At 43.1% G+C, this 12,053-nt stretch overlaps 1 protein-coding gene across 1 annotated transcript in view; it reads right to left on the bottom strand.

The window, feature by feature from the left end:
- The window catches only part of LOC137624519 (uncharacterized), a 96,155-nt gene that overhangs the window by 14,965 nt on the left and 69,137 nt on the right, over positions 1–12,053 (bottom strand). The window contains exon 5 of the mRNA XM_068355384.1: positions 6,767–6,929. Coding sequence (XP_068211485.1) covers positions 6,767–6,929 — 163 coding nt within the window. The remainder of the gene's footprint in view (positions 1–6,766; positions 6,930–12,053) is intronic.

Raw genomic sequence — 12,053 nt, forward strand, 5'->3', positions numbered from 1 at the left:
CTCTTGCATTCATCACCTTTTTTAGCAGACAGCCACTTTCCATTCTCTCAACATGGCCAAACCACCTCAACACATTTATATCCACTCTAGATGTTAAATCATTTCTTACACCTGTTCTCACCCTCACCACTTCGTTCCTAACCCTATCTAATCAAGATACACCAGCCATACTCCTCAGACACTTTCTCTCTAACACATTCAATTTCTGTCTCTCCGACACTTTCATTCCCAACAACTCCAATCCATACATTACAGTTGGTACAATAACTTTCTTAAACAGAACTCTCTTTACATTCATGCCTAATCCTCTATTCTTTACCACCCCCTTCACAGGCCCCAACACTTTGCATCCTTCATTCACTCTCTGACGTACATCTGCTTCCACTCCACCATTTGCTGCAACAACAGACCCAAAGTACTTTTCTTCTGTCTGGTCTTTAGCTACTGATTCTCATCATAATTTGTTAAACAGGAACTTACAATCTACTAAATTTCTTATTCCTGATCTAGATATTGATCTCTGGCACTGACGTTCAATTAGTTCATTATACATATTGCTTAATATTTTTTCATAATTTGATCATCCTTTACATACAGATTTTCCCGGACAGTTCCTTCCTCTTCGTAATACTAGACATGCAGTTAATTCTAATAGTCAGGTCCTTCTCCATCATGAGGCTCAATACTACACAGGATTCTAGAAGTTTTATTCCAGCTGTGACCAAGTTGTAGAATAATCTCACTAATTGGAAAGTTGAATCTGAAGAACTTCAAAAGTTCAAATTTGCAGCAAATGTTTTCATGTTGAACAGGCAAACATAAGTATTTTTATAGTTTATATATGAAATATATGTTTTGATGTTGTTACTGTTTTCAAGATATTTCATTTTAAGTGTCCATTATGTCTCCTACTGTTTATTTATTTCCTTATTTCCTTCCCTCACTGAGCTATATTTCCATGTTGGAGCCCTTCGACTTATAGCATCTTGTTTTTCCAACCGAGGTTGTAGCTTAGCTAGTAATAATAATAATCTTGTTCCTCAAGAATACTAAAAAGTCTGAAATCAGAGGAATAGTGGCTTTGAGTGGAGCAATATTCCCCCTACGACATCAATCACTGAAGATTTTCCACTTTGCCTGGTAAACTGCTGAGGAAGTCTTTTGAAGATATTCAGAAAGCTGCTTCGCAGTTGGTCAGAAAAAGCCTTTCTTTCGGAGAAGAACCTGGATAGTCTCCAACCGTGAAGGGACAGGCAATGGACTACATCATGGAATTTTCTTATTTGAGGTTGGCGTAGCAGGTTTGACCATTCTGGAAGTTCTCTTGGCACTTCTATAAGAAGTTCCAGTAGATCTGAATACCACTCTGCTGCCGGCCACCTTGGAGCCACTAGCATTTTTCTGACTCAATTTGAGGTTCTGATTCTGTTTAATGTCTGACGAATCAGACAGAACAGTGGGAAGGCATAAAAATCTACACCTTACCACTGGTGTTGAAATGGATCTTCCATTACCGCACCTTTGTCTGGGATTGAAGAACAATACACCAAGAGATTGTGATTCAGGTGGGCAGCAAACATGTCCAGAAAGTCACAAGTCTCTTCGCCATTAGGAGAAGCAAAGACCATTCTGAACCAACTGTCGTCCTTCGACAGCTCAGATGGTCTGCAATGACATTTCTCTTCCCGGGGATAAACCTCGCCGAAAGAGAGATCGCCTGGGACTGTGACCACTTGAGGATCTCTACTGCCAGATGCATAGCTGGAGAGAGCCTGCGCCTCCTTGCTTGGAGATGCAGGTTACTACCGTGGAGTTGTCGCTCATCAACACCACGGAGTGACCTGTCAGAGTATTTGCAAAGTGGAGTAATGCTAGTTGTGGCAATTTTCATAACTGGGAAGTTTAAGTGGAAGCTCTTTTCTTCTGACCATAGGCCAAAGATCTGTCTTTTCCCCAGATGAGCACTCCACTGTGTAATGAAATAAAAAGAGTAGACCAGGAGGAAGATCTAGGAATTATTATTAGCAAAGGTTTAAAGTTCACCATACAGAGCACAAGTTGAAAAGAAAGCACAGAAACTAATAGGTTCTATAAAGAGACAATTTAAATACAGAAGACACTGTACTACAGCTGTACACATCACTAGTAAGACCACACCTAGAATACAGAGTCCAATTCTGGGCTCCAAATATCCAGACGGATATAGTTAGACTGGAAGCAGTACGAGCTTGGGCTGCAAAACTAGTTCCAACATTAAGACAATTTGGATATAGACAGAGAATGGATTGTCTGAAATTATTTTATCAACAAAATTGACAACTAAGGGGACAGCTAATAGAGACATTCAAAATTCTAAAATTATACAACTTCTTCACGCTTAGTACAAATCAATCCAGAGATTATGGATACAAACTAGAATTGAAAAGATACAACACCATTGAATGAGGTTATTTCTATACAAATAAAATAACAAATATATGGAACAGACTTTCATCTGATCTAGTGAACAGTAACATGGTAAATGAACTTAAGAATAAGTTAAGACACAATCATAGAAACTCTCTAAGGATTTAAGCTAATTCACTCTACCCAGGAGCAAAGGGAGTCTCCACGGATGGGCTATAAAGCCTTCGAGACATCAAAAATCCTTGTAAACCACAAACTCACTCTCTCAACCTTTAGATATGGTATCGTCTTTAGCCAAGGGTCGTAAGACTGAGATCGTCTTAGACATGATCTACAGAGCATCACGTCTATTGTTAGTGACCTACTTACTGGGGTCAGATCCCTGAAGATCCAGCTGGCAGTGCAAGAGAACATTGGGTCGTTACCATCATGTCATGTTTCCACAGGGGGTCACAACCCTGGCCCCATGGTTACCGAAGTAACCAGGGATCTGAACCAAGGTGCACAGGTGCGACCCTGGGTCACAGCATTTGCTACACTAGGAGGAAATACAGAGCTAACACAAGTCAACTTGACCACCTAGGTAAGCAGGGAACCCAAATTCACCGGCTCTATGCATTCTTTGAACTACGGGGACGTCATATATCGTCACACTTGGCTACCATCATAGTCTGGAGCCTGAGCCCTGATCTCACACACCATATCAAGGGGTGGAAATGAGGGGCTGTAACATCCGCCCCTCTTGGCTACCAAGCTAGTCTGGTACTTGAGCCAAGGTCCTAAGGTCAGAGCCCCTGCCCTGTACATCTCCCCCCGGCTAACCAAGGAGCCATAATACAAGTCCCACTTCGCTACCAGGATAACCACAGTTCAGCCCCTATCTCATGGACCCAGGAGACAGAAACAAAGGGTGTGGCTCCCTACCCACTGGGTCAGGAGCCACTCTGGTGCTACCAATCCCTCCAAAGAGAGGTGGTGTCAAATGGAGCCCTTACCTTTAACTTCAGTTGACAAGACTTCAACTTCTTAATCTAGGAAGAAATGAACAGTCGGAAGCCGAAGAGGATGATGAGAAAGAAGAATCGGAGGAGGATGAAGAACATGCTGTGGAAAAATACAAATTATTTGAAGATTTATTACTTAAGTTTAATTTCTATTGTTTAGGGTTATATTTGTATTTTTTATCCTGCTTAATTTGTTTATCTTCAGTCACTCACTCAAAATTTTTCTTTTTATTACAGTGATGGTGCCTTGCACCCAGCGAGGAACGTATGGTCAAATTTAGCTTATCATGCTTGGAAATTGGGACACTAGCCAGCTTTCTTGGTGTTGGTCATATAGTGTCCTTTTTCTTGCCCAAGGTCCCTAGAAAAAGCAAAGACAGAAGGGTTTGTTTACCCAGGATACTGCATATACACTAATTGTACCTATCAGTGAAAAAGATAGTAATCTAAGGCATGAGTAATGAAAGACAGTAACCTATGTGTCTCTGATACTGTAGTTATCTTGTACGATTGCCTCTATTTAGTGTGGTTTGCGGTAGGCTAGAGCATGGCAAAAGATCCTCGAGGGCAAAAAGTCATTGTTTGCCGTTAGCCTATTAATGGCGGGACTTAGCTTGTACCATGATGCAAATTAGCGGAGAAAGGAAACGACGGTGCTCATCAACTGAAGACGACACCATGGAGCCATCAATTAAACAGAAGCAAGGTGTTGGAACATAAGCCATAAAAGAAGAAGGACAGAGAGAATAAACAAAAAGTTCATGATAAAGAAGCCTACAGAGGAGGCAAATAATTCGTCGGACGAGTTCTTGCTGAAATTACCATCATCGGTTTTCAAGTCAACAGATGCTTGTTGTTCTTTGGCCTGCAGCCCAGTTAAAAGCAGCATTAAGAATCATCCGCATTGTTTATTCTATTATAAGATAACCTGTTGTATCTGCAATTTAATACTGTCCAGTAGCTTGCATGTTTATGTACTGCAGGTTTTCATCTTTCAATTATTCCTGGTGTTGAGTGCTGTATATCATTAGTAAGGGAGTACCCAACATGTGGGCAGATAGTTTGTTTGTTTGTTTTTTTGTTTTTTTTCTTTTTGTCAAGTTTTTTTCACTTTCATTTTTAGGCTAGTTATTACTGGACAAATTTCATTCAACATTGAAGACCTGAATTTTGTCACAACTGTATCGATTTTTTTTACCTTTCTCAAAATAAATATTTTTCTTATTTTTGAAAGCAGCATTTCTTTCCACTACACCATTGTGTCCCCTACTCAGCCCCAAATTATATTTCTAGTATTATTTGCTTCCTTTATAAAATCTAACCTGAGATTCAAGCTATTTATTAATTCTGCTGGTTTTTATAGAGCTAAATCAACGGTCATGCTACCTGTTTAATCAGCAAGCTCAAGGCAAGATAAGATAATAGGGAAGTAAGGTTCTAGCTGGGTCCCCTTGCCCAGTATAAAATCAAGGGGTGGTGCCCAGTGTCCACTTCATCCTTCATCCTTCATCCTTTTACCCAGATTTCTAGGTATTTTACCGTCTCTTTTTGTGTATTGAAACGGAGTGTGGTCAGCATTCGGACATTAGGCAGTCTGCGTGCTACATCTGGCCACAGTCTGCAAACCACTTTCCAACCCTCTCCTGAGGCTCTTCAAGAAGAGGAATCAAAGTCTGAGAAACCCAGACAGCAATGCTTTGAAAAGGGAAGAACCACAAAACTGGGAAACACTGCCATAGGGAGGAAAGTCATACTTACAGGGAAGCTTTAGTCCCAGAATCCCAAGGCATAAAAGTCAGAGTGAAGCACAGGGAACACGTCCTTTTGGTCCTGGGGACCCAAGGAAGGGGAACAACTGCAGACATCACTGGTAACACTGACACTGGGGACACACTGATTACGCCCTTCATCACTGGCATCACCATGGAGACACTGTCACTGAGAAGCCTACCTGAAAGACTTAAGGAGGCATTAACCTTCCTTAGGTCACACTCATCGTCAGCAGTAAAAGAAATGGAGAAGAGCCTCCAACCTCCAGGGAGTGCAGCAAACATGGGAGAAACTCCACACACCACCAGAATCGGAAACACCAGTGACATAAGTTTGAGGGCTCTTTGCTCCAGCCACATACTCCCCGGGGAATAAGGTTAGGAAGCAAGCGCAAGAGTGGTGATAGCAGATACACTCAATGAGTGGAATAAAGAAGCAAAGCTCTCTCATAAGCCTGACATCGCATAAAGATCAATGGTTTGTATTCATGTAGGAACAAATTCTGTTTTGGAATTTCTAGATGCACTTAATGTCAAAAAACCTGTCATATGCCATTAGAAAAAGCTTGTACCAAATTACCCAATTTCTTGGGTTATCTTACGATAAATACATAAAGGTTTCCAAACTAAATTTACTGTAAAGAGACATATACAAATTTCTATAAGCATTATTTTGATTTTCATATAAATGCATTGAATGAGTGATAATGTACAGTACTTTGCTTTTAAGACCTTTTAAGGTAGACATATTTTAGTTTTTCCACAATTATCAATAAAATAAAATGGAAAATTTGAAACTAACATTTCAAATGTACCAAAAGTTTTAAAAAATGTAAAAGTAATTTGCATTTTTCATAGCCAGACAAACCTGAATCTTTTAATTAGGGAAATTACTTTGGCACGAGCTAGAATTGGTAATTGAAATGGATAACGAGTAGTTATCCAGCTGGAGAGGGTGCTAGTTCCCAGCCCAAAAGCAAACCCTGTAAAGAAAGCCGATGTCAAGCCATGCACTCTTGACCCTTGCGGCCGTACTCCCCAGGGACCGACCAAAGGGCGGCAACAACATACACTTCTTGAGGAGACAGCAGTGGCAGCCGCCTTCTCCAGTGTATTCCCATACTTAATCTCCTTCATGGCATATATCTGCCACTGCACTGGAGGCCTTGATAAACACTCAGCATGAGGGGATGCCTGAATATAGATATGCCCCTGACACGAAGTACAAAGGGAGAGTGGATCTACAGCCGTCTTAGCCATGAAGCAGTTCCAGCATCTGCCCTCCATCCAATAAGCACAAATTCCCTATTTCCATTCCATCACAACCAAACACTACAAAAAAGAACCTATGGTTACAAGAGCACTGTCAGAACATATTTACAGCACAGCAGTCGAAACAAAAGTGAATAGAGACCAGGTTGAGAAGGGAGCAGGCGCTGTGTCCTGCACCCACTCCAGCCGGATAGCTGCTTGTTATCCATTTCAACAACCGATTTGAGCTCACACCAAAGTAATCTCCCTAATCAAAGGACGAAGATTTGTATGTCACGTAAGATAACCTAATTATTTAACATCATCATCTCTTACTTGTGAACCTGATATGTGGTTGATGACGAACTATTTTACATCCGGAACGTGCAAGATGAGAATAGACAAGATACAGATCCAGATGGTACTCATCAAGAAGCATAACACTCTGAGCAGCCTGCATACTTAACGGCATTTCTCCATGCATAACTTCTAACTCCCCCTGAAAAATAAGAAGCCAAAATTTGTGACTTATCCAATTTTTATTTATATCACTTAATCCAGTCAAGAACAAATAACCAACTTTATTATTCTAGATAGAAAACTAAACAATTTAAACAGATGTGATAAGAACAAGAATATTACTGAACAGTCAGCCCTCGACATTCACAGTGGGTTAGGTAACAGAGTCAAGCACAAAAAGCGAGTAACCCCAAATACTTGCTGCCCTAGGGTGGGTCAACTCAAAATCTACCATCTCACAGCCCATTGCCTACATGCAGTCAACTAACACACTAAGATACTCAATGTATAACTTAATATTGGTTTTACTTGGTTCCTATCTCAGTACAGTATAAGTATTGTCAGCGTATGAACACACTTCAGTAACTAAATGTACACACATGCATTGTACATGAATATGTAGAGTACACATTAAATGGTAATACTACGATACACATAAAACGAAACATCCCAAAAAGTATAAGTAAATAATGTAACAACAAAATACTGTTGTTCCTACTTAATAAACGGATTTTGAGCGAAGCGAAAAATCTATTTTTGGGTGAGATAGCCAAGTCGTCCTAATGGAAGGTTCCTTTAAGTAACTTCCTAGGGTATATTTGACTACAGTGATATTCCCAGAGAATTTACCTTAAGGTCCAGAATTCTAACTCCTGGTGCGAATATCCTTAAAGTTTCCCTTTAAGGATATCTCATGATATCAGAGGACATATTCTTGACACGCCACATAGCAATCTTCACCCCGAATAGCGTTTACGCTTCGAGGGGGAAAGTGGCAAAAAACGAGGGGGAAAGTGGCAAAAAATGAGGGGGAGCCGTTATTAACCCTTTTACCCCCAAAGGACGTACTGGTACGTTTCACAAAAGCCATCCCTTTACCCCCATGGACGTACCGGTACGTCCATGCAAAAAAATGCTATAAAAATTTTTTTCATATTTTTTATAATTTTTTTTTAAGAAAATTCAGGCATTTTCCAAGAGAATGAGACCAACCTGACCTCTCTATGACAAAAATTAAGGCTGTTAGAGCAATTTAAAGAAAATATGCTGCAAAATGTGCTGGGGAAGAAATAACCCCTTGGGGGTTAAGGGTTGGAAATTTCCAAAGAGCCTGGGGGTAAAAGGGTTAAGGTACCCTTCCTCCGTTACTATTTGAATATCTAGATGGCGCCATCGTCGCTGCCATGTTTATTCCTTGTAGCGTTGAGGAAGGTGCTACAGAAGCGACCCACTTCTTCCAAGACGACTCGTATTGTCTTCTGGTAGATTTAGACTTATATTCTTCTCAGAAGTCTATACTGTCTTTCGAGATCCCAAACCTTTTCTTAACTGCTAAGGAGAGAAAATCATGAGATGAAGGTTTTGGGTTTTCTGTCAACTTCTGTACTTGTTGAGTCAGAACTGGGTCTGGCAGAGGGACCAGCCTCAGCTGCAATTCCAATACTAGAGGAAACCAATTGCTCGTCGGCCACTTGGGAGCCACTAGAGCTGCTGTTCCCTGAAAGGATCTCAGCTTCTTGAGGACCTTCAATAGAAGGTTGGTTGGAGGGAATAGGTAAATCCTGGTCCATCTGTTCCAGTCGAGGGACATGGCGTCCACCGCTTCCGCTAGAGCGTCCTCGTATGGGGCCACATAACGAGGTAGCTTCTTGTTATCGCTCGTCACGAAGAGGTCGATCTGCAGTTCTGGGACTTGACGTAAGATGAAGGAGAATGATCCTGCGTCTAGGGACCATTCTGACTCTATCGGCGTAAGCCTGGATAGAGCGTCCGCCGTCACATTGTGGAACCCTTGAAGGTGAACTGCTGATAAGTGCCATCTCTTCTTTTCCGCCAAGCGGAAGATGGCCAACATCACAGGGTTGATTTGGGGTGATCTCGAACCTTGACGATTCAAACATCTCATTATCACCTCGCTGTCCAGAATCAGTCTTATGTGGACTGAATGGCAAGGGGACAGTTTCTTCAGCATGAGAAAGACTTCCATAGCCTCCAAAATGTTGATGTGGAAGGTCTTGAATAGGGAGGACCAAGTCCCTTGGACTTTCCGTTGGTGAGTGACCTCCCCATCCTTCCTTTGATGCATCCACTGAAGATGGAGGTGGTTGCAGAGGCACCGACTTCTTCAGGTTCTTGGCCTTCGACCATGGCTTGAGAAGTGATCGTAGTCGAGTAGGTATTGGTCTTCTTAGATCTCTTTGAGCGTTTGATGCGTATCTTCTCCAGACTCATGATGCATCCCTTAACTGTGCTCTTAGCACCGGGTCTGTCACTGATGCAAACTGAAGGGAGCCCAGCACTCTCTCCTGTTGGCGTCTTGATATCCTGTCGGATTTCAGAAGTCTCTTGACATATCCCGCTATCTCTCTCCTCTTCTTTGATGGAATGGAGAGGCGGTGTAACTATAAGTTCCAATGTATTCTAAGCCATTGAAACTCCTGAGCTGGAGATAGTCGAGACTTTTTGACGATCTTGAATCCCAGATGTTCCAGGAACTGGATCACTTTCTTGGATGCTTGCATGCATTCCGTCTCGGATGCTGCCCGCACCAGCCAATCGTCCAGGTAGGCTATCACCTGGACACCTTCTAACCGTAGTTGTTGAACGACTGCATCTGCAAGCTTTGTAAAGATCCTTGGGGCTATGTTTATTCCGAAGGGCATGGCTCTGAAGACGTACTTCTTCTGTAGCCTGAATCTTAGGTAGGAGGAAAGTTGGGGATTGATTGGAATGTGCCAATAGGCATCTGCCATGTCTATGAAGACTGTGTACGCCTGTTTTGGCAGCAGGGTCCTTATGTGTTGAAGGGTCAGCATCATGAACTTGTAGTTTACTGTGAACTTGTTGAGTGGCAACAAGTCCTGAATGACTCTGAGTTTGTCTGAGTCGTTCTTGGGAACATAAAACAGCCTTCCTTGGAATTTGATGGACCTTGCCCTACTTATTACCCGTTTGCTTAGAGTTCTCGGGTATATTCATCCAGAACGGGGGTGGAATGTTGGAAGAATTGAGGAAATGATGGTGGAGCTGTCTTCCACCTCCAGCCTAGTCCGTTCTTGATCAGGCTGTGGGCCCAGGGATCGAAGGTCCAGCGATCCAGAAATAGTTGGAGTCTTCCTCCTACCGGAACCATCTCATTGCTTCGGTTATCCGGAGGACTTGCCTCCTTGACCGCGCCCTCCCCTACCTCCTCTTCCTCTTGGGGGGCGTCTAGAGGAACCTCTATATGACCCTTTACCTTTAGGGCAAAAGGTAGTGGTCTGCCTCTCATAGGCAGGAGTAAAGGCTTGTGACTGGGTCACCACCTGCTGGGGTACCATCTGGTAGGTGAGTTGGGGTTGTGCCACCATCTGGGGCACCGCGGTCATTGGGAAGTTGTTTTTGTTGTTGTCTGGCGGGGCGAGAGGGCAACCTTGGCCTCTTTGTCTTCCTTTTTGGTTGGGGACCCTCATCTGGGAAGACTTCCTTTTAGACGACATACCCCATTTTTTAAAAAGATTCCTGTTCTCCGTGGCAGCCTTGTCGACTATTTCCTTGACCACTTCGCTTGGGAAGAGGTCCTTTCCCCAGATATTGGAAGATATCAGCTTCCTGGGTTCGTGCTTCACCACAGCCGAAGCAACACGAACTCCCTACAAGCCCTTCTGGCCATAACGAAGCTATACAGGTTCTTGACTAGTGTTGCCAAGTGTGTCTTGGCCACGACCATAAACACATCTGGAGTTTTATGGTCGCTTGCCATTGCCTCCAAGGTGTTCTGGAGAGATAGAGATGCGGCAAGCCTTTCATTTTTCTCTTGTTCTCTGCGCAAGAGAAAATCAGACAACTTAGGGAGGTTTTCACTGAACTGGCGTCCAGCAATATCAGCCTCCAACTTCCCGACTGAGAAGGTAAGGTGTATTTCCTTCCAGTCCTTATGGTCTGTAGGCAGAGCTAGGGATAAGGGTCTACACTCCTCAAGTGTAGGACAAGGTTTCCCTGCTTCTACTGCCTTCATCACTGCCTTGAACCCTTTTTCTGTAAAGGGAAAGGCCAGTGTAGCTGGAGTAAGAAAGGAAGGATGTTTCTTACTCTGGGCTGGCACCTTAGAGTTAGTGAAGCCCCTGTCCTTCAAACTGCAAGCCATTACAGCCTGAGCTTTTAAATGGTGAAGAACTATGACCTCTTTCGGCTCTGTCTCCTCTTTAGACACAGGTTCCGCCTTCAGACGGACGAAGCAGTCTGGATAAGACTCAAAGCTGGGCCAAAAGTCAACATCGATGAGGACGGATCCCAGCTTTTCTGAAATGAATATCTTCCCGTTTGTGATTGGCATGTACTCTGCAGGCCTCCACGGGTTTACGTCAGAACATGAAGGAAGGTCCTTCATGTTGAGTCTCTTGTGAGACCCAAAGGGATGCTGCAAGCTGATGTATCTCCTTCCTTAATGCAGCTACCCTATCTTCACCCTGCTTCTGAAACCTCTCCATCATTAACATGAGAGTAGACAGAGTCTTCCTCATATCATCAGATGGAGGAGCAGAGGACATAGAGGGCACTGGTTCTGGGGCTGGAACCGACGAAAAGTTAACCGATTCGACTTCATCCTCTTCGGTTTCAGGAACCAAGGTAGACTCCTCTTCTTGATCTTCCGCAAGAAAGTCCTTCTCAGTGTCTTCTGACACCTCTGACATCCTCTCGTCTATATGGATGTCCTTCATCGCATCCGAGACATCCGTATCTACGGAAATCTGGACGCAAGGGATCTCATGGTCTTGGCCAAAATGCATATGGCCACCTTAGTAAAAGACCTTTATGCCTTTATGAAGGCTAGGAGAGCCTGTAGAGAGTTTGTGTTCGCTGCCGCAACAGTCAAACACGAAACAAGGAAGCCGATATCTTCCAACATCTGGGGTAGAGACCTCTTTCCAAACGAGGTAGTTAGAAAGGTGATTAAGAAGGCCACCATGGTGAACATAGGACTTCTCCAAAAGTGGGGCATCCTTTCAAAGAGAAAGTCTTCCACAGTTGTGGGTCCCCAACCTAAAAAGAATATGGAAAAGTCTAGAAATGTTCCTCGGGCTGCTCAACAACATCCTACAGTTGCAATGACTGCGGTGCCACA

Source organism: Palaemon carinicauda, chromosome 31, assembly GCF_036898095.1.
Source record: "Palaemon carinicauda isolate YSFRI2023 chromosome 31, ASM3689809v2, whole genome shotgun sequence".
Lineage (NCBI taxonomy): Eukaryota > Metazoa > Arthropoda > Malacostraca > Decapoda > Palaemonidae > Palaemon > Palaemon carinicauda.